Source organism: Camelus ferus, chromosome 10 (assembly GCF_009834535.1).
Source record: "Camelus ferus isolate YT-003-E chromosome 10, BCGSAC_Cfer_1.0, whole genome shotgun sequence".
Taxonomy (NCBI): domain Eukaryota; kingdom Metazoa; phylum Chordata; class Mammalia; order Artiodactyla; family Camelidae; genus Camelus; species Camelus ferus.
This window is the reverse complement of record NC_045705.1, coordinates 66,042,101-66,065,569: the sequence shown is the minus strand read 5'-3', so window position 1 is coordinate 66,065,569 and position 23,469 is coordinate 66,042,101. Positions and strand designations below refer to the sequence as shown.

At 52.7% G+C, this 23,469-nt stretch overlaps 4 protein-coding genes across 19 annotated transcripts in view; 2 read left to right on the top strand and 2 right to left on the bottom strand.

The window, feature by feature from the left end:
- Positions 1–509: 509 nt before the first annotated feature.
- Positions 510–6,585, bottom strand: MUS81 (MUS81 structure-specific endonuclease subunit). Of its 9 annotated transcripts, none has more exons than XM_032489848.1 (16): positions 6,454–6,585; positions 5,376–5,589; positions 5,151–5,280; positions 4,840–4,922; positions 4,180–4,278; positions 3,995–4,063; positions 3,761–3,846; positions 3,334–3,474; positions 3,084–3,179; positions 2,875–2,996; positions 2,686–2,783; positions 2,019–2,135; positions 1,528–1,929; positions 1,349–1,452; positions 765–848; positions 510–672 (listed from the first exon to the last, which is right to left on the bottom strand). In XM_032489848.1, exons 2-16 carry the CDS (start codon positions 5,508–5,510, stop codon positions 606–608), a joined length of 1,833 nt encoding a protein of 610 aa, XP_032345739.1. In that variant the 5' UTR covers positions 5,511–5,589; positions 6,454–6,585; the 3' UTR covers positions 510–605. The 9 variants fall into 9 exon arrangements, with proteins under 9 accessions (XP_032345739.1, XP_032345736.1, XP_032345737.1 ...); XM_032489845.1 differs by having other exon boundaries at positions 5,376–6,179; positions 6,422–6,584; XM_032489846.1 differs by having other exon boundaries at positions 5,376–5,645; positions 6,422–6,584.
- Positions 6,586–7,860: 1,275 nt separating this feature from the next.
- Positions 7,861–11,472, top strand: CFL1 (cofilin 1). Its single transcript, XM_032489865.1, has 4 exons — positions 7,861–8,016; positions 9,926–10,233; positions 10,508–10,584; positions 10,805–11,472. The coding sequence occupies exons 1-4, from the start codon at positions 8,014–8,016 to the stop codon at positions 10,915–10,917; spliced, it is 501 nt and encodes a 166-aa protein (XP_032345756.1). The 5' UTR covers positions 7,861–8,013; the 3' UTR covers positions 10,918–11,472.
- A 1,101-nt stretch (positions 11,473–12,573) lies between these two features.
- Positions 12,574–22,708, bottom strand: SNX32 (sorting nexin 32). 8 transcript variants are annotated; one of them, XM_032489860.1, is made up of 13 exons: positions 22,381–22,699; positions 16,661–16,765; positions 16,157–16,267; positions 15,896–16,017; positions 15,582–15,705; positions 15,316–15,420; positions 15,018–15,123; positions 14,779–14,857; positions 14,518–14,557; positions 13,663–13,749; positions 13,382–13,541; positions 13,221–13,306; positions 12,574–12,897 (listed from the first exon to the last, which is right to left on the bottom strand). In XM_032489860.1, exons 1-13 carry the CDS (start codon positions 22,501–22,503, stop codon positions 12,844–12,846), a joined length of 1,302 nt encoding a protein of 433 aa, XP_032345751.1. In that variant the 5' UTR covers positions 22,504–22,699; the 3' UTR covers positions 12,574–12,843. The 8 variants fall into 8 exon arrangements, 7 of the variants coding, with proteins under 7 accessions (XP_032345751.1, XP_032345752.1, XP_006179587.1 ...); XM_032489861.1 differs by having other exon boundaries at positions 14,779–14,854; positions 22,381–22,685; XM_006179525.3 differs by lacking the exon at positions 22,381–22,699 and adding an exon at positions 22,185–22,374 and having other exon boundaries at positions 14,779–14,854.
- A 151-nt stretch (positions 22,709–22,859) lies between these two features.
- Positions 22,860–23,469, top strand: part of LOC116666689 — a 35,830-nt gene continuing 35,220 nt past the window's right edge. The window contains exon 1 of the mRNA XM_032490522.1: positions 22,860–23,422. Within this exon, the coding sequence (XP_032346413.1) occupies positions 22,860–23,422 (563 nt within the window). The remainder of the gene's footprint in view (positions 23,423–23,469) is intronic.

Sequence of the window (23,469 nt, the reverse complement as noted above, 5' to 3'; positions counted from 1 at the left end):
TACATATCATGGGCAACAGAATCACTTGGAGAAAGGAGGACATAAGGCTGCAGACTCCAGGCCCTAGCCCAGAAATTCAGGCTTGACTGGTCTGCAGGGGGCCTGAAAAGTCCTGGTCTAGACAGTGCCAGGAGACCCTAGCTTTCAATCCTAGCTTGGCCTCACACTATCAGCTTGGACAAAGCCTAGTAGCTCTTTGAGCCTCAGTCTTCCAATCCATAAAATGGGGCAATTAGACTGTTAGTGCTTTTTAAACTTTTCTTTTCCAAGCTACAGAACTTCTTATCAAAGGAAATTTTACTTGATCAGGGAACTTTGATAAACTAGATTCAAAGCTGGAACGCCTCACTGACTCCATCTCCCTGGCAGTCTCAGTGCTCCACCAGGGAACCCCAAAGGTTCTGAGGAGCTCAATTTAAAAACCACTGGACCAGATGGATTCCCCACTTCCTACCTGGGTATTTTAAAAGATCCCTGGGACCTGGCATCTCCTCTATAACACATAAAGCTGCAAACACTTAGATTTTTATTATACCCCAAATATTCCAGTTAAAAGGCTGGCAAGCCTGGGAAGATGGAGGCTGGGGCCTGTTTCGCAGCGAAGCTCAGGTCAGGGGGCCATAGCTGCAGTAGAGCTGTGACAAGGTCCTGCTTAGAGCGGGCCCCAGATTCCTGCACAAATAGAGAGGCAGGTAAGGGTCAGGCCCTGGGCGATGATAACCCCAGCCCTAGCCACTCCCTCCAGGTCTGTCTGTCACCCTCACCTCTGCAGTGGCCCACACTTGATGGTGCTCAGTAGCATTTCCTGTTCTTTAGGGGTGGCACAGGCATCATAGGCGGCTAGAAGGCTGGAGATGGGGTGAGGAGTTTGAGTTTCTACATCTTGACAATGGCTGACTGCTGGCCCATCCTGAGAGGCTTGGGCCAGCATCACGGGAGACAGGCAGGAAGGGGTCAGCATGGATTAGAGGAGTCAGGACCACTGCCACACTTCCTGAAGCTGGCATTCAAGGCCCTGCTCCATCCTGCTCCCCCTCCTGTCATGCTCCTGCAAATGTTTCCCAAGTATGGCTCTTCTTGGCCTAGTCTTCATGGCCAAGCCTCCTCCTCCAGGAAGGCCTCTCTGCTGTACCAAGTAGAATGTCCCCTCCCACCTCCCAACACCTGAGACTCTGACTGTTCCTGGCTGGCTCTGTCTTCCTCACCACCTGACCTCCAATGAATTCTCTAGGTGTCAGCTGGGTCGGCCCAGCCCTCACAGAGCCAGATCACTCCACAAAGCATTGCTTGAATTAAACTCCATGCAGGGAGGGCAGGGGCAGAGGACAGGGGCTCTTCGGGGGCCTACCTGGCAGGGGTACTGTACCGATCCACCAGGGCTGCTGCCTTTTCTCCACTCACTCCGCGCACCTGCATCAGCTGCCTGGCAAACACCTCTCGTACAGACTGGGCCTGGGGTCAGGGGAGGACCATGTCAGGAGTGGTCCAAGGCCAGACTCACAAGGAGGAACTGGGCAGAGGCAGTACCTTGTTCTTGATGGCTCCTGCATTGAAGTCTTCAAAGGTGAGGAGTGAGCAGAGAGGGTTAGGGAAAGGCCCAGTCCTTGATTCAGGATCCCCTGGGGTTCCCCAGGGGCGGCTGCGGAGGGTGTGGCCCTGAGGGAAGAGGGAACTGAGGCCAGGCCAGAGCTGTAGGGGACAACCCCTAGGCAGTCCTTGCCCAATCCTGGGCCTCAGTGGGCCAGCCTTAGAAACGGAGATCTCCCTCACCTCACCTTCCTTGAGGGAGCACAAGCAAGTAGGGGCCAGTGCTGGACAGAGGCACCTGCTCACCTGACAGAGTCTCTGCAGGGCCCTTGTCAAGAGGGCGAGGTAGGCAGCTGACTCTTTAATGTCTGCTGTGCGCTTCACAAAGAAGCCATCGATGACCTGGGGAAGACGGCCCAAGAGAGAGAGACTCCTGATTGGAGTCACATACCACAGGGCCCTTGCCGCCTGGCCCTGCCCTCCGGGCTCACCTGAGTGTTGGTGACAGCCTGCAGCAGCGTGCTCTCAGGAAGGCTGAGGTTATGCACTGAGCCGTGCTCCTCCACGAGGTATACCCTGTGCCCCAGGCCGCAGCGCTTCAGCCGAAACTGGGGAGGCAGACGTGGAGGGAGGGCAGGGTCAGGCCTGGATGCCCGTAAGATAGGTGTCCGTCATGTCACCCTCAAAACTGCCGTGAGACCCTGGTACCACCAGTTCACCTCCTCAACCTTCCCAGTCTCTACCTGCCTCAGAGCAGCATCCATGCCTTTGCTCACCGGATTACTTTTGCACGGAAAGCCCTGAACGATGCCCATTCTTCAAGCCTCCCTTGGCCTATTCGTGGCCTGACGGTGGGGTCAGTGGGATCAGCTCAGCAGCCAGCACCAAGATACAACCACTGGAGGTGGAGGTGTGAGCCTTGCTCCCCAGGCGGCAGGGGCTTGACTCCCTAGAGACCTTTAATATGCCCCACAGCCCAGCCTAGACACCCTGCACACCTGCGCACCTGGTGGGGCCTAAGGAGGTCTGATCTCAGGGCTGCCCTGGAGCAGCTCTAGAGGGGTTGTGGCTGGGGTTGTGGGGACTCTGCCTTGGGGCCACCCAGACGTGCCCCTGGGCAGGCAGGGGGCAGGGAGTGCAGGGAGGCCAGTGAAGAACCTTCTGCTCCCGGAAGCGGCCGTCGATGATGCTGCTACACAGGTCGTCTAGCCGCTTTCGCTCCACAATGTGGTCCAGGACTAGCTCTCCAGGTCGTGCTGCCGAGACCAAGATGGGTCCTGTTGGCTCACATCCCCCCACCCACCAGGCCCTGCCCCTGACAGCCACCTGCCTCTCCGTGCTCCTTACCTGGGTCTCTGGGACTGGTCTCTTGTGCCACCCACACAAAGTCCCCAACATGCAGCTTGCGCACCATGTGGGTCACATGCAGCCGCTGCAGCTCTCGGAGCAGCTCTGGCCTGTGCCCCGCCCTGGAGTCCCAAGGTGGGAGGCACAAGTCAGGGTAGACCAGGGCTGCCCCCCATGTTCTCTCCCTCACTTCCTCCCACCTCACTCACCCCTTGGTCTCGCCAACATCCACACACAACAGCACCCTGTACTCTCCAGGCCCCAGCTCCAAGGGTGGCTGCTGGACGCTCCCCTCATTGGCGCCACTACAGAGGAGTAGGGAAGGGGATGGGTGTGTGTGAGGCCAGAACTCTTGTGCCAGGGCCATCTTTCCCCCAACCCATAGGAGGGGGGCAGCCACAGCTCAGCTGTAGGAGACCCCTCCTTCTCCTGTTTACCCTCTTTCTCCCTCCTCCTTACAGCTCAGCTGAGGCTGCTCCTGGCACTTTGGACTCCTCCCTGGGGGGCTCCTCTGGCCCTATGCCCACACTCAGCAAGCTCAGCCCCTCTGACTCAGCCAGCTTCTGGGCCAGATCCAGACCCCCTGGGGTCAGTGAATATCTGGAAGGTGGAGACAGAGAACACAGATCTTCCTTCTTCACTCATACTTGGCAGGCTCTCCTACCTACCCCCAGCTACGCTGGCCTCATTAGCCTTGGCGACCCTGCACAAACAAGTCCAGTGGTTCCCAAACCCTCCTCCCACCAGCCATGTTCTTGCCCTTCACAGCAGCTTCTTCTGGACTTGCCCGGGTCTGCAGCAAGTGCCTCTCAGACCACAGGGCCACGCTAAGCATGTCATGCATACTCCCCTCCCTGCCTCCTGCATCCCATGTAGTCAGCCCCACCTGGCTGGCCGGTGTGTCCTGAGGACCAGGTTCCTGTGGAGGAGGGAGCGGAGGGCTGGCCAAGGCCGAGCACTGCCAGGGGCCACCTGTTCAGAGGGGAGAAGACCCTTGGAGAGTGCCTGGCGCTACCATATGTCCCATGCCAAGGCTTGCTCCCAAGAACGGCAGCCTCCAGTGGGCTCAGGGTCAGATCCAGAGCCCCTTGGTTCTGTCCTTCCCCACGTCAGTGCTCACCCTGGGAGCGTTCTGGGCACACCTCTGCAGCAGCTCCTCCTTGGTTAGGAAGCCAGGGCCACTGGGATTCTGGAACCAAGGCAGAAACGTAACCTAGGTAGGTTCAGTGCCTGAGCCAGCCTCCTCCAGGAGCCTCATGCCCTACTGCCTCAGTCCCCCTACTCCGGGTGGAGCCAGGCGCTCACCAGCTGTTCCCGGTACAGCAGCAGCAGCACTGCTCGTGCCCCCGAGTGCCGAGCTGGCCAGTAGCTGCCAGAGCCTCCTGCTTTGAGTTGGGCTGGAACCTGAAAGGTACGGGGGCGGGGGAAGCTTTGAACACAAAAGCCAACCAGCTGTCACAGACTGAATTCCTGGCAGAGCTGAAGTCCAGGTTCTATCTTAGGTAGCTATGTGGCCCTGGGCAAGTCGCTCAGCTGTCACTCAAGTTTCTTTATCTGTAAAATGGGCCACGTGATGGAATGATTTCCTGCAAAGTTGAGATGAGCCAGTGGACAGCTTCAGGGCGTAGTGGGTGGGGGGTGTAATCTGCCCAGCCCAGCCTCAGTTCTACCACCCGCTGCAGGACAGAACGGGTAAGGCAAGAAAACTCAATGACAGCATATTCTCCAATTTACTGGGTTTAGCCCTGTGAATAACTTGATCACGGAACTCTCTCAGCTGACACTACTATAAGTCAATCACCACACCTACAGATGAAAAAACTAAGCATCAGATAGAATTCATTTGCCCAAGGCCAGGCATCACTGGTGGGGAGATCTGGACCCTGCCCTGCTAAGTCCCTCAAGCCAGAAAATCTTACTCCTGGTACTCTTGCTTTCCCCTCCACTCCCTTGCCCCCTCCTCACTGGCATGGACGAGTCCTGAACTTCAGCAGGTAGCCTTTCCGGGGCTGGACTGTTCGCTCCAGATGAACCTGGAGCATGGTCACCTGTGGGAGCAGAAAAGAGTCAACTCCAGACCCTGGAATCCAGGTAGGATGCTGCCAATTCATGTGGTTTGTGAGAGCAGTGAGGCTCTGAAAGAATCAGCCATCAGCCCAACGTCAAACAGCAGCTTGGACACGAGTGGGGAGCCTGGAGCCAAGGTATCCCATATGGTTACGGAGGCTGCAACTGAGAGGTCCAGGGCACCACCGACCCCTGCTCCCAGGGCTTACCACCTGATGCTTGGTGCTGCTGCAGCCGCTGGTCCAGCATTCGGCAGAGCCCGTCTCCGAAGTGCTGTAGGATCTTAGCTTCCTTGCCGCTGCGCAGGGGCAGTGGGTACCGCCGGAGGGAGCGCAGCGCCTGGCGTGGGTAGGGGATACAGTACCGGGTCAAGGTGGGCCTGGTTCTCTAGCCCGGCCAGCACCTGTCCCTTATCAGGCCTAGCCAGAACCTACCTTCTGAAACACGAATTGCGTGCGACGCCCCCTGCTGGCTGCTTCGTCCCGCCACTCGGTGAGCCAGCGTACGAAGAGCGGGTTGGGGCAAACTGGCAGCGGGCGTTTCCGGCCCAGGCGGACGGGCGCTGCCATGAGCACCAGGGCAGGTCCTCGGGCGCCTCACGCCGGCAGGATGGGGACGCCGCCAGTTCTGCACTCGGGATTCGAACACCTGGTTCCGGCGGAGGAGGGCGGGACCTCTCTAATCACGTGGTCCTGCGCGGGACACTAACCGGAGGGCTGTCTTCTTTTGCCCTCCCCGCCCCTCTACTACTCTAAGTGGTTGGGGCCTATTGCCGTCTCCCGGCCTTTCGCCCTCTCGCCGCTCCCAGCCAGAACCAACCTTTTGGATGCGCCCCACCCAGGCCTTAATCCGCCCCTTCCTCCCACCCCAGATTTGAGAGCGGGGTCCTCTTTGTGCAGGCGAGAGGGAGGACAGCGCCTCCCTATGGCTGGGAGGTCCGGCCGGGGCGGGACTTAACCGAGTAACCTGAGGCTGTCAGTTTCAGTCTCACTCTAGCCGAGAACGCTGGACTGACTGGGCTTGTGTAGAGCCCGAGAGGTGGGGGAGTAAATGGGTGCAGGTATATTTCCAGGACAGACATTAGGAATTAGGTACAGGGGACGAGGGCACAAAGGTAATGCGTGAGAAGCTGAAGGACCCTCCGAGGAAATGGTGATGCCGAGCTGGGCCTCCCCCATCCAGGTGGTGGAGGAGTGTCGCGAAGTCGGGGACACGCAGGAAAGACCAAAGCTTGGAGACTGGGGAAAGGGGGACAGAGGACAAGTAGAAGGGGGGCAAGTAGGAGGTGCTAGGCATAGCGGCATGTGGAAGGGGCTGAAATGGGCACGTTGTTGGATTCAGGGTAGCAGCCTGGGGGTGAGAAGCCCGGGCAAAGGGGGAACACTTCGTTGTTTCGGGGATTCGTTGGAAGTGGGGAACCCTCAGGGCGGTAAAAATGGGAACAATGCAAAGGGGTCCCAGTTAAGCATGAGAGTCTCACCAGCAAGTTAGAACAGCCCCAAGTTGCTATACCGGAAGTGGCGAGGTGCAGGTCTGGGGCCTTACAGGAGCGGAGGCGGGCGCGGTAGCTCCAGGCCCGCCCCGCCAGATTCCACCCGGCTTCGATCCCGCACCCCCCAGTCAGCTCCGCACTCCCGCCCGACGCTGCCTTATAAGGAGCCTCCAGCGGGCTTTCGGGCTGGCCCCGCCCCCTCTAGTCTCATGTCCTAATAAGGACATCTAGGGCATCCCGCAGCTAGGGGCGGGCGGGAGCGCGTCTCCAGGGTAACTGCGAAGTCTCAACTCCCCCTCCTCGTTGCTCTTGGAAACTCCGAAGCTCAAAAAAGGTGTAGCCCGTCTCTTCTAGGGGATGGGTCGTCTGCGGGAGGCGACGGTCGAGCTGCGGCCCCCACCAGGGGCCCCGGGGAGTTTGGTGGTGGGCAATGCAGCGGGATGTCCCCGACTACAACCCCCAGCATGCTCTGCGACGTATCCCACTCTCGGGCGTCGCTCCCCGGGTCGTAAAGACCAGGCTTCCAGTTATTCATTTACACTCTTTATTCCGCGTTCAGGATCAGGGCCCCCAGTTCTCGTTTGCGACCCTGTCGTCTTTTCCTGCAGAGTAAGAAGACATAGTCTTCGTTCTAGGCCAGCGAAATCTTCCCGGAGTCCCCCACCCAGTTTCTTTTCTTGAAGGTTATATCTCAATTTCTGCAGGTATTAAATTAACCATATGCTGGTTATCAACTCGAGAGCGAGATTTAAGTCTGGTTTAATATGTTTTCTTTTTTCATTGTCTAGTAAAAAGGCACATGATCCTTGAATTGAATGCACGAACTCCTGCCCTCGTGAATTTGCCAGACACCTTTAAACAAGTACAAAGACTTCCCTGTAGCTTTTTCCTTGTGTTTTTTTTTATTTACTCTTATTTTATTGAAGTTGCATACAGCCTTTTCTCAGTGGACAAGAGTAGCTTTGCACATGGAGGATGCTTAATGAATGTTTATTGAATTGAAGGCTCCTTATACTTGGGATTCTCCTTGCTCTAGGACTGGATTCCAGGCCAATGAATATCTGCTTCAATTCAGAAAAGCAAAATACTAGCTCACTGAAAATTTTCAGACCCAGGGATCTAGAAAGTGCCAAGATGGATCTTAGGAAAACCGTTCCGCTACGGGGTAAAGAGCCGCGAAGTCGGGGTTTATTTTCTGGTCACATTACCCAATGCCGGGGTTTCGTTCAGTCCAGAGCGTTTCCTGGGAAATTCGACCAACGGGCGCGCTCTCCGTACCATAGGCCCGCCCCTCTCGGCTCTCTCGGACTACATGTCCCAATAGGCAACGTGGTGCTGGGAGGCTGTCTAACGAGGATGACTCTGTTACCCAGCGAGCCCGAGGACAGCGCAGGACGCTTGGACTTCATTTCCCGTCGGCCCGCGCGGGGAGCGCCGGAAGCCAGCCCCGCCCCTCATTGTGCGGCTCATACTAAACGGAAGGGGCCGGGAGAGGCCGCGTTCAGTCGGATCCCGGCAGCAGCTGCAGCGGCTCTTGTCTTTTTGGCTCGCCTTGCTATCTCCTTTTCGTTTCCGGAAACATGGTGAGCGGCAGGCCACGGCGCCGGAGGGGAGGCGGCTGCCAGTCGATCGTCTGCGCGCGCGGGAGGGAACAGGAGAGCGACGTCGGCACCCCCTCCCCCAGCTCCCCGGGCGAGATGAGGGTCTCGTGCTAAGGGGCGGGCGGCGCCGGGACGCGCGTGCGCCCCCGCGGGCGCCGGTGAGGGCTGGCTCGGACGTCGCTCGCGCGCCCCCTGGACTCCCTTCCCTTCCCCCACCGTGGCGCTCGCGCGGACACCGGCCGTGGGGGAGGGGTCCAGGGTACGCGCGCGCCCGCCCTTGGCGGAGCAGCCGGTGGCGCGCGCCGCGGCGGGGTCGAAGCGAGTCAGTTCACGAGGGCGCGCGCTCGACGGGAGCACGCGGCATCCTAACTTGGCCCGGGGGCGGCGAAGGAAAAGCGCGCGAGCGGTCTCGGCGCGCGCGCCCCACCCAAGGGCTGTTCCTGTCTCCGCGTCACCCTCCCTCGCAGACGGGTCTGTCTCGAGAGCAGGTGGCAGGGATGCCCGCGAAGGGCGGGGGCGGCGGCTAGCGGGGATGCGGGGGTGTTTGGGTTCGAGCGCAGGCGTCTGGGATTAGGGGCTTGCACCGTCCAGCACCGAGTGGACACCGCAGAGACCACGGCCGTACTCGGGAGCGAGCGAGCGGATAAGGCGAGTTGGGTTCTCCGCCGAGTACACCCGGGAAAGGCTGGAACGGCGCTGTCGGCCGGCGCGTGCGCACAAGCTCAGGCCTGGCTGCTGGGCCCCAAGCCCTGGACAAGCGGAGCCGTCGGCTTTCCCGGATGGGGCCTGAGGGTGGAGCCGAGTTTAGGGAAGTGACCCAGGCGGACACCGCCCGGAAACCACCCCGCCCCCTGTGTTCGGCTTGACGGCTGCAAGAGCCGAAGATTGTGTAACTTGTCCGGGCCCGCAGCAGAGGGGAGTGATAAGTTGGTCCCTAAAGGTGATTCCTTGGGGTTGAGGCCTTGGAGGTGCTGCTGCCTCTGGGTACGGGTTTTTCTCGGGGAGGCCCTGAGTATAGCCGGTCTCCTTTCCCCGCCTACTCCGGAAGCGGCTCGATCACGTGGCCGGCTTCCTCTGCAGTTCCGGGAGCGGGGGCAGATTTCACTCCTGGCTAGGGTGTCCTCCAACACGACCCACAATATAAGTTTAAAGAGCCCTCAAGGACTGTGGGCCCTTGAATTTCGACTGCTAACTTGTATCAGCCACGTTTGGGTCCTGCATTTTTCCCTGTGAACGGGGAGTTGTCAGGTAGTGCCTTAATTAGAGGTTTGTGGTTCCTGCTTTGGTTCAGAAAGATCCCAGTAGAGGAGAGGATACTTTCTGTAATAACAGCACTAAATGGTTCTGATGGCCTTGCTGGAACTGTTGAGCACCGTTGGTGTCCCATCTAGGGTTGTGGGGTCCTGGTTCTCTCCTAGAGGTGATTGTGATCTGGGTGTCTGGGTTCTCTTCTATTATCTGAAGTTCTGATTCAGCACTTTATGCAGAAGCTGATACTGAATTCTGTGAGTAGGAAACGCGCCAGGAGTCTGGGTTTTTGTTTGTTTGTTTTTTTGTTTTTTTTAGTTCTGGACTCACATCTTGGCCAAGGCTCTGTTTCTCAGAGGCCTTCAATTTCTAGGCTGCAGGATGTTGGGGTGGGGAGGAATGATGTTGAATTATGAGATCAAAGATCTTGTCTGTGCTATTCTGGGGTTGTGTCACATCTGGTCCTTTGACAGTGACTTGGGTGGGGAAATAGTGACAGTCTTGGAAGGGGATTAATGATCTCTTGGGGCTGGGGATTATCCTTGTTAGCATCCAGACAGAACTTCTAAGAAAGCAAAGGATGAACATCAGGGCAAGTCCCAGAAACCTTTTCCTTATGAGGTACATATGGCTCGCCCTCTAGGCCTCCGGTGTGGCTGTCTCTGATGGCGTCATCAAGGTGTTCAATGACATGAAGGTGCGTAAGTCGTCGACACCAGAGGAGGTGAAGAAGCGCAAGAAGGCCGTGCTCTTCTGCCTGAGTGAGGACAAGAAGAACATCATCTTGGAGGAGGGCAAGGAGATCCTGGTAGGTGATGTGGGCCAGACTGTAGACGACCCCTATGCCACCTTTGTCAAGATGCTGCCAGACAAGGACTGTCGCTACGCCCTCTACGACGCCACCTATGAGACCAAGGAGAGCAAGAAGGAAGACCTGGTGTTTATCTTCTGGTAAGCTCCTCTTGTAGGCACCTTCTCCTGTCACCTGCCGTAGCTCTGTCCCACACCCCCTTCTCAGGACAGGAAGGTCTGTGGCTCCTGGTTAACCCAAAGGTGTGCATTTGGGGAGGACATTGTAACAGAACTCTTGTCAATGAGGAACTTGATAAAAGCTTGAGTGCTAAGGGCCATTTCAGGGGCTTCTGGAAGTCATGTACACTTGAGGGCACTTGCTAGACTTGGAGGAGTGGGCTTTGCTGCCAGTTGTCTCACTCTTTCCCTCTAGGGCCCCTGAGTGTGCACCCCTCAAGAGCAAAATGATCTATGCCAGCTCCAAGGATGCCATCAAGAAGAAGCTGACAGGTAAGGGCCAGCATTGGTGGTGCCCCTCCTTTCTGCTCAGGCGTTGGCTGCAGGCTGGAGTGCATAGCATGATAAAGAAGATCCCTCCCTCTCCTCTCCCGTGCCTGCTGGAGGAGAGCCTAGTCCCTTCCATCTGTTCTGACTGGCTCCTTCCCAGCCACACCTCCCACCCCCAGCCCAGTGCCTCCTCCTTACAGATGCTCTTCCTTCTTCTCCACAGGGATCAAGCATGAATTACAAGCAAACTGCTATGAGGAGGTCAAGGACCGCTGCACCCTAGCTGAGAAGCTGGGGGGCAGCGCCGTCATCTCCCTGGAGGGCAAGCCTTTGTGAGCCCCCTCCAACCCCCTGCCTGGAGCATCTGGCAGCCCCAGACCTGCCCACGGGGGTTACAAGCTGCCCCCTTCCTGCCAGACCAGAGGGGCTGGGGGGATCCCAGCAGGGGGAGGACAGTCCCTTCACCCCAGTTGCCAAACAGCCCCCTCACCCCCTGGACCTTCCTCCTCCTCCTTCCTCCACCCCTGAAGGTTCTGGCCTTCCCAAACCGCTTTTGATTCTTCTGATTCCTCTTGGGTTGATGCAGACCAAGTTCCCCCCAGGCACCCCTGTTTGGGGGGGCCTGTATTTTTTTTAACGACAGCCCAATTCCCCACTTGTTCCTCTCCTTTCCCATGCTGCCAATTTCTAACCGCAATAGTGACTCTGTGCTTGTCTGTTTAGTTCTGTGTATAAATGGAATGTTGTGGAGATGACCCCTCCCCACGCCGCCTGATTCCCCTCCCCTTTTCCCCTGGTCACAGCCACTCATGGAAGCAGGACCAGTAAGGGACCTTCAATTAAAAAAAGAAAAAGAAAAACACACAACAATAAAATGGCTCACTAATGGGATGTTTGTTTCAAGGTTGGGACCCAAGGGACCTTGGTGGGGTGGGGGGCAGTGGTGGCTGGGAGAATGAGCAGCATGTCTTCTCTGTACCCTACCTCCATCCAGCCCCCACAGATTCACTTGGCCCCAGTGACTGAGCCTCCCTTTTGATAGTTTCCACTGTTTGTATTCTGGTGCCAAAGTCGGTGCCAGACTGGCTGTTTAGGAGGTAGCTGAGCCAGGGAGTGTTTGCCACTGGCTGCAGGGGTTCCTTGAACAGAAGGGCTTAATGCCTGAGCTGCTTTCTTCTGTTGCTTTGATCAAGGTGGGCACCAGTATAGTGAGGCCCATTCTCCGATTACCTGCTCAGCTTTGCCCAGATGTGGGCTGTGAGACTGCAAGTTACTAGTTGCCTCTTTTTCTCCACCTTCCGATATTCTCTGGTCTTTTCTCTGCGTTCTTTGCTGGATGGCTGACTCATTTATGAGGGATGAGTCCAGTGGCTACAGTGAGTCAGAAGCAGGTTGAGCCTTTGGCCTTCTGCAGATGTGGCTGGAGTCCAGGGTGGGGCTAGCCAGGTGGAGCCCAGGACTTCAGACCCAGGTGTCTTGGGCCCCACCTTGCCGTGTGTAACCAAGAGGGTGTTGGCTGGAGCCCCAAGCCTTTTGCCAGCATCGCTGAGGGCTCTTTCCAGCCTGTACTTTGGGCTTTCACCTGCCTAGCAGATAAAGGCATCTTTGCCCTAGGGGTAGTAATACAGGGTTTATACCTCTCCTCCCAGTCAACTAAGAAAGCCTGGAGTTAGAGCTGGTTCCTTAGTTCTTGGGAGCTTGCCAGTATCTCTGGGAGGGAGGCAGGATGGGGGTAGTTCCATCAGAAAATGGGCGTTGAGGTTTATGTGTGGTCTGTGCCAGGGTTTATGGGGGTGGTTGCACACCTTGAAGACTGCTCCCAGGTTCCAAGTGCTAGGTCTTCTACCTTCCTGTAGAGAGTCTCTGACACTGGAAAATGGCTGAAGACAGAGCTGTAGTGCACCCCCAAGATGGGGTTTCTACCATGGTGCCCTGGTAGAGGATGTACCTGGTGGCCCTGGAGCCACAGGAAGTGAGGACAAGCAGGCCTCCTTGCTACAAATCCAGGCTTTTTATTTGTGAACAGGCTGGAAACAAATGGGCCAGAGGTGGGTGGAGGCTGCCCCTCAGCCCCTAGGGAGGGAGGTTTGTGGCTCTGCTTACCTGTGGCCAAACACAGTGCCCAAGTGGCCCTGTTCTCTTACAGGGCCTGGCACCTTGGGGTGGGGTGGGGCTTCCCCTGAGAGGTCATGGGGCATGACTAGTGGCTCCTGGGGTGGGGAGTCTGGGGGACTTTTGTCCCTAAAGATCCCAGAGCAGGCTCTAAGGCTCCCCCTTGAGGATGACAAGGGTGTTCCGGAGAAGCAGGGTGCTGGCCTGCAGAGGAGACAGGTTCTTGATGTCCCATCTGCTGCCATCCTGCTGCTCTTTCCACACCTTCTGTCCCCTCTCCACATCCCTGTCCTCAGCAATAACAGCTAGCATTTAAGGAAGCCTCATACTGATGATAAGGGAAGGGTCTTGGCCCAAGTTGGGGAACCGTGGCCCTGAACAGTTAGGGCTGCTTGTGGCTTACTAACCTCCCCTCAGCACCCTCCCCCCACCGCCCTATGCTCCAAGACACTTGATAAGAACCTAGAGACCCAGGTGTGGGAAGCCAGGAAGACAGCAAGAGGGCTCAACAATGCTGCAGGGCTCACCTTAGCGTGTTTGAGCTCCAGCTCTGCCAGCTCGATGAGGTTCTTGCGGAAGGAGGAGATGCGGCGGGACTTGAAGTCCATGAGCTCTGGAGAGGAGAGGAAGAGGGACCCTGGCAGGGTAGGCAGCCTACAGGCAGGGGCTCCAGGGCTGTGGGGCTTACCCTGCTTGGCTGAGTCAGAGAGACGTTCAAAGCGTTGGCAGCACAGTTGCTGGTGGCTCTCCGCGGTCCGCACCTCCCGGTTCCTGGTACGTGCCTTGTCCAGGGCCTTGTTGGCATTCTCGTAGTCAGCCAGTGCCCGCAGCCGCCGGTACAGCAAGTCCTGGGGTCGGCAGGGGCGCAGGATCACTGGCCCACAGCCCTCACCTGCCTGCCTGCCCTCCCTGGTGGCTGCAGTCCCACTGGCCTCCAGCCCTGAGGTCTGCTCTGGGGCCACCTCTCACCTTGGCTGCCTGTGAGTCTCGCATGTAGTATCTCAGCAAATCCGACAGCTTCAGGTCCTCATCAGAAACCACTCGGCTCTCTAGTTTCTGAACAGGAAGGTGGAAGCTGGGGAGGGAGCTAGCAGAGGGGCAGCTAAGGGCTGGGGTGCTGCTGTTCATCTAAACATCCAGCAGGGTCACTTGACAGCCACTCTAGGTGAAACCCTGACATTCAGGGGAGCAGACTGAGGAAGGCTTCACAAAGGAGGTGGCATCTGATCTGGATCTTGGGGGTTGAGTAGGGATTAGACAACAGCCAAAGGCTTTGCAGGTGTGGCAAGCCCTGATATGTTTTCAGGGAACCCTAATTGGGCGGGTGGGGGGCACTTGGATGGCAGTGGCCAGACTGCAAAAGGTCCAAAATGCAAGCTAAGGACTTTGGGCTTTGTGTCTTGGGTAATTTCTGGAAGGGGCAATGTCACTGAAGGGCCTTGAGCAGGGAAGAGGTGGAATCCAACAGACATTTTAGAAAGATTGACACACTCCAGTGACTTTCTTGGAGAAGAGTTTAGGAAGAGTGTGCCTGGGGAAGGATGTTGGCAGCACAGCAGTCTGGCAGAGGCACGTGGCACGTCCTTGTGTGTGCCTCGCCAGCCCGGCTGCCACCACCTCCTCCTTTACGACACACACTTGAGGCTGGATCCCTGTCTTCACTCCACCTCTTAGTAAACTATCCTGGAGAGTGAGTCAGGGCATCACTAGGCCCAAGTTACCACTGAACATTCAAAAATGAACCTGGAGCTTTCCCCTCTCCTCAGACGCTCTTCCCTGCAATGGATCATTGGGTGGCCTTTCAACACAGAAGGCAGTACTCACCCTTAACCGTTCAAAGAGCTCTGCCAATTTGAAGAAGCTCCTAGGAGGCAGAGGGCAGGAGTTAGGGCAGGGATCTTAGTGGGGCTTAAAGCCTCTCTTCCTTCAGGCCTCTCTTGGGGAAACCTTTCTCTCCCAAAGCCTAACAGGAGCTTCTGCACCTCCCACCTGGAGCTGATAGTAGGCTTCCACAGAGTGACCCTTCATGGGCAGACACAGTATTACAGGCATAGAAAGAGAGCAGGGTGGGTGAGGAGTCCTCACGTCTTTAGCTGGTTGACTTCCTGTGTTCCTAGACTGTTCAGTGCAGCCGAGATAGGGTTAAAACCCTCTGCCAGGCCTGCTGGGGAAAAGCCCTCTATCAGAGTCTGCACGCCAAGCCCCATCCCTGGTGTCTGTGGCCTCAGACAGACACCGGGCATTTCTGTTCTCTTCTCCCCCCAGGGAGTAGGACCACTGGGGAGAGGGGGTGGGAGATCCAGGGCCCCTCGGGCCCTGCGTACTCTTGTGAGAGTGTATGACTCGGTCTGCCTGCAGGCAGGCATCCTGGATGCGGATGTGGTACTCCAGCAGGAAGGTCCTCTCATGCTCAAAGAAGTCATCCACCTCCTAAGGGAGCCAGACAGGACCCACTTACACCAAGTCACCGGGAACATGTCAGCCACAGACACCCAGGGATGGCAAATCTCCGTCTAGGCTAGGCCCCACCAGTGGCTTCCCTCCCACTGCCACCCTGGGCCTCAGTGTTTGCTGTGGACTTGAGGCCCTGGGTTGCATCCAGAGAGGGGCCCCGGGAGTCACCTTGAGCCCAGACATGCCAGTGATGAGGGCTTCATCTGCAGACTTCACGATATTCCTCAGAAACCCCCCAAGAAGCTCCTTCCTGTTCTTTCCTCGGACTCTCAGCTGAGGCATGCGTGGGGAGGGTAATGATGTCAGGGTGGGCATCTGCACCTCCCGCCCCAGGCACATGCCACTGGCAGAGCTGAAGAGATGGAGGCCTGGGCCCACTTAGAGCCCTGCCCCTCCACCCCCAGGGGTGACCCCAGGTCTCCTGCCCGGCTCACATCCTGGCCATATTCCAAAAAGACAGAGAAATTGTGGTCTTGTCGCAGGGTGGGGTGGGCTGCCAGGCGCTGAAGAAAGACTTCATGCATTGCAACTGTCTTCTTAAAGATAGCCAGGTACTCCCTGCAGAGAATGGCAGGCTGCTCAAGGGCCCTCTTGGGCTCTGATCACCCTGCTCTCTTCCCCCTCAGCAGCCCTGGGGTGAGGAGCACGGTCTCTAAGCACCCATAGGGGAGAGTCAGGGGCAAAATACTGGGGTTCCCCAGCTGGGGCCAGGGCTTTGTCACAGACAAGGAAGGGAAGTGGCACTCACGCTTCCAGCTCCTGCTTCATTTTGGCAAACTCCTCCCGTGTGACACAGCTGTCCCCTTCACCCAACTTCTGCAGTTTTTCCCTTGAAGCCTCAAAGTCTGGCCTTGGAGGGGCTGGAGGTATCTGCTCAAAGGAGGGACAGAGCTGGGAGGCCTCTCATTGTCGAGATGGCCATGACCCCGCACCCTGAAGCCTGGCCCGACCTTCCTCCTCACCCAAGTGCCCAGTGCCCCTGCCACCCGGCCCACCGGCCCCTCCTCACAATGAGGCCGGCGTACTCCTCATTTTCCACGAAGGCATCGTGCAGCCAGATGAACTCCTCGTGCTGCCGCACAACTGAGAACTCGGTCTGGGCGAAGTGAGGGAGGCAGCTCTGAAAGCCGGGAAGCCTGTGTTGAGGTGTCTCTTCTCCCCTCTCCAAAACCTCCACCCCTCAAGCTTCCTGGACACCCACTTTGGGGCCTCCCCAATGTCACATCCCAGGTGAGGCCCAAGTTGGGAATCAAGTGTACATGATTTCCCTCAGGATGGTGGACAGGGGATGGTTAGGATTTGGAGCCTTAGGCAAAGGTTTTCAGAGACTAGACAAGATGCCCACTTTCTCAGAGGGCCAGGGGGCAAGAGCTAGGTTGAGGAACAGGGCCCAAGGCTGTGTTGGCATCTGCCCCCCAGCTGAGCAGAAGCTAAGGGGAGCAGGCTCATCAGGCCCCGGAAGCCTCCACTGGCAGCCATCTGAACCACCCCCTTTCTCCCCAAGCAGCCTCACCTTGGTTTGAACAGTGAATTTCACCTTGTCCCGTTCGCTGACTGCATCAGAGATCTCCACCCACAAGGAGCTGTCTCCCGGCAGATCCGCTGAGATGGAGGAAGGCTGTGGGGGAAGGGGGCCCCTGACAAGACTGACCACTGCCCCTTTGCCCAACCTCGCCACAAGCTCTGGTCCTCCTGTGGAACCCACCTCAGTGGCATCACTTCCACCACACAGCTGGGGTCACCAGCTGGCTACCCCCAGAGGGATCCTGAGAAGTCACTGCTCATGGCTTTACTGTTACACTTTCTCACCCTTCCATCCTCTGAAGTAGGCAGAATTCTCCCCATTTTATAGGCCTGGGCTCTGAGACCACCAGAGAGAGAAAATAACTTGTCCAAGATTATACGGCTGCAAAGTGTCCAGACCAGATCTGAACAGAGTTTCTCTTTTCCAAACCCCAGGCACTTCCTCAGCTACCTGCCCACCCCTTCCCAGGGGGTTACCTCAGGTGCACTTTCACCAGGTGTAAAGTGAGTTGGATGAGATGTTCCCACCTGTTTTGAGGGGGTCCTGAGACCATTCCATTCACTACTTTTAGTGCCAAGAGGCCCTGACTTGTAGGTCAAGCACTCGTATTTCTCTAAGTGAAAAGATCGGTGAGGCACCAAGTTACTAGTTTGTTCTTGCATTGAGCTATTTCCAACTTCAGCCACACCGGTGGAGGTGCGGTGACAGTGCACTGCGGCTTTAACTTGCATTGTGAGGAATGAGTTTGAACACTGTCTTATGTACCTATTGGCCATTTTCATATCTTCTTTTTTAAAGTGCCTATTCAAGTCTTTTGCTCCTCCCTGCCGTCCTCTTTATAAAATCTAATCATCTTTCTCTTAGTGATTTGTAGAAACACTTTACATATTCTGAAGACGAGCCCTTCGTCAGTTATATGTTTGCCAATATCTTCCACTCAGTGGGTTGCCTTTTCACTCTCTTAATGGCTTATAATTTTACAAGTTCAATATATCAGCCTTTTATGGTTAAGGATTTTTGTGTACTCTTGAAGAACATGCCTACTCCAAGGCTATGAAGATATTCTCTTATTTTTTTCCTTGTAGAAATTAGTTTTAGGTCTGTGATCCATTTTTACATATTAATATTTAGGTCTATGATCCATTTTCAATTCATTTGTATACAGTGTAAAGGAATGGGTTGTGATTCCTTTTTGTCATCTAAATATCCAGTGATTTTAACACTGTTTAAAAAAGACTATCTTTTCACTATTGATTTGCTTTGGTGCACACTTTAGCAGAAGATCAATTGATCCAAGTGTGATCAGTTCTGTATTCTCTGTTCCACTGATGTATATGGTCATACTTTTGATAATATCACACTCTCTTGATTACTGTAATTGATAAGCAAACTTGAAATCAGATAGAATCAACTTTGTTCTTTTTCAAAATCATTTTGGCTATTTTAGATCCTTCGCATCTCAACATAAATCTTAGAATCAGTGTGCTAACTTCCACCTGAAAAAAAACTTGTGGGTATTTGATTGAGATTACATTGGAACTATGGATCAATTTGGGAAGGACAGACATTTTTACGATACTAAATTTTCCAATTCATGGACGTGGAATATCTTTCCAATCACTTAGGTCTTCTTTAATTTTTCTGTTAACAGTTTGCAGTTTTCTCTGTAGAGGTTTTGCATATCTTTTGTTAGATTTACTCCTAGGTATTTTTTTTTTTTGCTGTTGTTGATATTTTAAATTATATTTTTTAAATTTCATTTTCTAATTGTTGCTAGAATATAGAAACACACAACTGATTTTTATATATGTACTTTGTGTCCAGGAACCTTGCTAAGTTTACTTACTACTTTTAATAGTTTGTAGATTCTTTTGAATTCCCTATATATACAATCCTATAATCTAAAATAATGACTTCCTTTCCAAGCTTTTATTCATAGCTTCATAGCTTTTATTTTTTGCCTTACTGTACTTGCTAGGACTTAACAGTACAATTCAAAAGTGGTGATATGGTTATAAAGAAAATTCTTGGCTTGTTCCTGATCTCAGAGGGAATGCATTGAAAATTTAATCCTGAAGATGTTTTTAGATACTCTATCAGGTAAATGAGGCTCCCTTCTATGCTTGGTTTAATAAGTTTTGAGTTTTATCGATTTTTTTCCTTCCTTTATTAGATATCATATAGATTTTCCTGTTATTCTGTGTATGTGCTGAATTTCACTGATTGATTTTTCAAACATTAGACCACCTTGGATTCCTTAGAGAAGGCCTGTCTCATGACGTATTGTCTTTTTATACATTGCTTATTAAACTTAATATTTTATTTGTGATCTTTGCATCTTTGCATGTTCACAAGAGATAGTAACCCATATATTTCCTTTCTTATAATGTTCTTGATGGGTTTGTGTATGTGTGTGTGTTAACATATACATAACATAAAATTTACCATTTTAACCATTGTTAAGTGAACAGTTCAGTGGGATTAAGTAAATTCACAATGTTATGCAACCATCATCATCGTCCATCTTCTCTTGATGGGTTTTGTATCAAGGTTATGTTGTCCTACTAAGATAAATTGGAATTGTGCCCTCCATTTCTCCTTTTTGGAATAATTTATATAAGAATAATATTAATTTTCCTTTAATGCTTCAAAGAACTCACATGTGAAGTTACCTGGTCTTAGGTATTTTTGGAAAAGTTTTAAATTACAGATTTAGTTCCTATTATAGGCATAGGACTACTCAGATTTTTTTACTTCTAATTTCAGGTTCAGTAAGTTGCATTTTTCGAGGAGTTTATTTTTCATCTTAATTCTCTAATTTGTGGGCGTAAGTTTGTTATTAAACACTCTTATTATCTCTTTAATGTCTGAAGCATCTCCAGTGATGTGCCCTTTAGCATTCCTGATATTGGTAATCAATGTTTTCTTCCTTTCACCCTCTTGGTCTCCCTCCTGCTCTTTCTCTCTTTTATCAGTCTTGCTAGAGGCTTATCAATTTTATTAACATTTTCAAAAAATTATTTTTGGCATTATTGATTTTCTCTATATGTAAAGTTATCTTCTATTTATTGATTTCTGCTCTTTTTTATTTCTTTCCTTTTACTTTCTTGGATTCAATTTGCTCCTCTTTATGTAGCTTCTTGAGATTAAAATTAGATCACTGACTTTTCAACCTTGTTTTTCCCCAAAAATATGCATTTGGAGGTATAAATTTCCCTTTAGACACTGCTTTAACTGCATCTCATGAGTTCTGATATGTCATCTTTTCAAAATAATTTCTGTAAAGTTTTTCTAATTTCCATAATAATATCTTTGACTTATGAATTACTTAGAGGTATGCTGGTTAATTTTTAAATACTTTAGAATCTAGTTCCTTTTTTGTTTTGATTCTTAGTTGATTCTACTGGATCAGAGATCACATTCTTTTCTAGGGGGTGGGGGTGGGGTAATTAGTTTTATTTTTTTTTAATGGAGGTACTGGGGATTGAATCCAGGACCTAGTGCATGCTAAGCACCCACTCTACCACTGATCTATAACTTCCCCGCCAGAGGTCACATTCTATATGAATTCAGTATTTTAAAATTTGTTGATACTTTCTCTATAGTGCAATGTATTTACCAAAATACATTATATGTTTCATGTACAGTTGAAAAGAATGTGTTTTCTACAGTAGTTGGGTATAGAGTTCTATACAGATCAATTATCAAGTTGATTAATCATGTTATTTAAAATTTTCTAAATGTTTACTGATTTTTTTGTCTGTTGACACTTACTGAAAGTTGTGTTAAACCGCTAAATGTAATTATAAGTTTGTCTATTTCTCCTTTTAATTCTGTAATTTTTTACTTTGCATATTTTGAAGCTATGTTATTAGGTGCATAAAACTGAGGACTGTTCTATCTTGCTGTTGAATTGATTATTTAATCATTATAAAATATCCCTCTTTATTTCTAGTAATACTTCTTTCTTATCTTAAAGTTGACTTTGTCTGAAATTAATAAAGCCACACCAGCATTCTTTCGGTTAGTTTGCTCATAGTGTTTATTTTTCATTATTTTTTTCAGTATTCCTGTGTCCTTATAAAGCATGTCTTGTTTAACAGGATACAGTTGTCTTTTAAAAATTCAACCTGAAATTATTTTTTAATTGCAGTGTCTGGCCCATTCATCATCATTGTAATTACTGATATAGTAGGCTATAAACGTGCCATCTTGCTTTTAGTTTTCTCTTTGTCCCATCTGTCTTTTGTTTCTTTATCCATTCTTTCTTGACTTCTGTTAGATCAGTCAAGTATTTTATATTATTTCATTTTCTCCTCTACAATATTTTTTACTTACATACTCATTTATTATTATTTTCCTTTCTCTATATTTAAAGGAGAATCTTGGAGAAGTCAATGGCTTACTCTAGAGGACAAGGTCTAAGAGTGGACTTTCAGACAGCCTGGCACCTATAAAGGTTGGGGGTGCACCCATTAGTTTGACAGCCCAGCACATCCTCAGAATACATAGCATCCCACATGATAACAATAATAATAATATAATAGCTAACATATTTGCTCTTCCTATATGACAGGCACTGCTCTAAGCATTTTATATATATCAACTAATTTAACCATGAATATGAACATAAACATTGAAACAGATGCCTTCTGTTCCATACTTTGTGTCTCAAAACCCCTCTCACCTCTCCAAACTCCACTTGAACCCTAATCCTCACTTCTTGGCTTCTCTGACATCCCTAGGGCAGGATCTTCCTCTGTCCAACTGCCCACACCCCACAACACACACACACACACGCACACACAAAACAAACAGTCTGGCTCATTGGTGCAGTAGGCCCCAACGCTCCTGTCTGCTTCCAGCTTAGTATCTCTGCTCTGACCTGCACTGCTTGGTAACTGCTTGAAGAAGATGGGACTTCAAAGATGGCCCATAGCTGCTGCATTCTTATCCTCAGTCGCAGGTATATGCCTCCAATCCCTAAAAGTGTGCACCTCTGTATGTCCAGCCCCAATCAGCCTCGGCACAAAGATGCTCAGAAACTATTTGTTAAATGAAGTCAAGAGAAAACAATGAAGAATGAATGGACTTACGATTATATGAATACAGATACACATGTGAAGCCACTAGTGCTGAGGATTCCCCTCACCTTGGGAAAGGAGGAAGGTACTCAAGCCCTTTCTCAATCCCTAACATCCTTCCCTCTTCTTCCCCAACAAATCAGCATGCGTCGATTTTGCGGAGGGAAGGAGTAAGAGTGACAGGTCCTTTTCCATCTGTCAAGGCAAAGGTAAACCCTGCCTCCTTTGGCATCTTCACCAGTCCCCATGCAGATGCCACAGAGGCGCCCAACCCCCCTTCTCAGGTATCTTCTCTCTCTAGCTCACGCGTGAGCGCGAACACACACACACACACACACACACACACTCACCCCACTCCCTGATTGGGCATCACTGGGTATCATGGAGTGAGGCGGAGGTTGGCAGAGGGGGTTGCATCCTTTCTCTACCTTGCTCTCCTTCCCAGCCTCTTGATGCTCCTCCATCACTCTCCTCCTCGACTACAGCACGCAAAGATTCCGCGACAGGTCACACTGCCCGCACGCTCCCGCAGCTTGGTCCCCAGTAACTCGCCCCGAAGAACGGACTGGAATGGGGATCCTATCAGCTGATGGAGACACTCTCCCCTCCCTGCCATAGAGTCACCTGAAGTCGGGCGTGGTTCCCACGCCGGGCCCTCGCAGCCTCGCCTTTTGATTGGATACCAGATTTATGGTGCGGGACACCATTGGCTGTAAGGTCTGTCGTTCGTGTGCCCAGGCCCCACATTTTAAGGGGAAGCACGGAACTAAAAGGGCCAGGAATGGGCTATGGCGTAGGGGCTGGATTCGTGGGGGCTCTAGGGTCGCAGACATCTCGTGTCCCGTCAGCCCCCGCCCCAGGCTGGCTGAATCCCTCCAGCCGCCGCTCTGGGCCGCACCTTCCAACGGCCTCGCGCGGTCTGCGCGTGCGCACTAGCCCAGTCTCGCGCCCTCCAGGCGGTGGGTGGGGCGATGGGCCAGTGGTCTGGGTGGGAGGGTGCGGTGGGGTGGGAATGGGGAGCCGGGGTTGGGGTGGCGGACTAGGGACGAGGGCAGGAGCTGTCTGTGGACAAGCGGGTTCCGTTTGGATTTCCCTACTGGAACATGAGGGAGTGGCGGGGTAAGCCACACAGGGCAGCGAGGGGGCGCGACAAGACCCACGGCCAGGGCGCCCTCAGCCAGGCTGGGGTCCTCGGGCGGTCGCAACTGGAGCCAGGAAGTAGAGGGGCGCAGATTATGCGAGAAAAACTGTGGATGCCTTGGAACGGGCTCATTGTGATTGGGAAGAGAATGGAGCTCCTGGTTAGAAATACGCAAAAGCCAAGGATGTGGGACCCGAAGCCTGAGTCTGAGTACTGGAGACTGGAAGATGTGGGAAAGACAGTCTTGAGAGAAAAGTTAGGTCGGAGTCAGGAGAGGATGGATGTGAAACGAGTGCACACTGTAGCAAGTGCATTACAGGCTTCAGCAGGTTTGGGGAAAGACAGCTCAAAGGAGGTGGGAGGAAAGCAAGACGTGAGACACAAAACAGGGGCTGAATCTGAGAATGCAGGGTCTAGGCGAGGGTCTGGGTTTAAAGAGAGGTTGAAGTTCACTGGAGTGGAAACCAGTGGAGAGGACTTGAGATCCCGAGGATATAAGCTAGGGCACAATGAAGAGGAGCTGAGGTCAAGTGGAGAGAAGCTGAGTGGAGAGAAGCTGAGGTCGAGTGTGG

Excerpts from the sequence above, each read along its gene's own strand:
- MUS81 (XM_032489848.1), bottom strand. The coding sequence starts at position 5,510 with ATGGCAGCGCCCGTCCGCCTGGGCCGGAAACGCCCGCTGCCAGTTTGC. Across the intron at positions 4,923-5,150 it reads GCAGCACCAAGCATCAGGTG|GTGACCATGCTCCAGGTTCA; the intron begins GTAAGCCCTGGG and ends CTGCTCCCACAG. Across the intron at positions 2,997-3,083 it reads GATGTTGGCGAGACCAAGGG|GGCGGGGCACAGGCCAGAGC; the intron begins GTGAGTGAGGTG and ends TTGGGACTCCAG.
- CFL1 (XM_032489865.1), top strand. Across the intron at positions 10,234-10,507 it reads GACCTGGTGTTTATCTTCTG|GGCCCCTGAGTGTGCACCCC; the intron begins GTAAGCTCCTCT and ends CTTTCCCTCTAG. Across the intron at positions 10,585-10,804 it reads CATCAAGAAGAAGCTGACAG|GGATCAAGCATGAATTACAA; the intron begins GTAAGGGCCAGC and ends TCTTCTCCACAG.
- SNX32 (XM_032489857.1), bottom strand. The coding sequence starts at position 22,503 with ATGTGGGGCCTGGGCACACGAACGACAGACCTTACAGCCAATGGTGTC. Across the intron at positions 16,268-16,660 it reads AATTCACTGTTCAAACCAAG|AGCTGCCTCCCTCACTTCGC; the intron begins GTGAGGCTGCTT and ends CCCGGCTTTCAG. Across the intron at positions 15,124-15,315 it reads CTGGCATGTCTGGGCTCAAG|GAGGTGGATGACTTCTTTGA; the intron begins GTGACTCCCGGG and ends TGGCTCCCTTAG.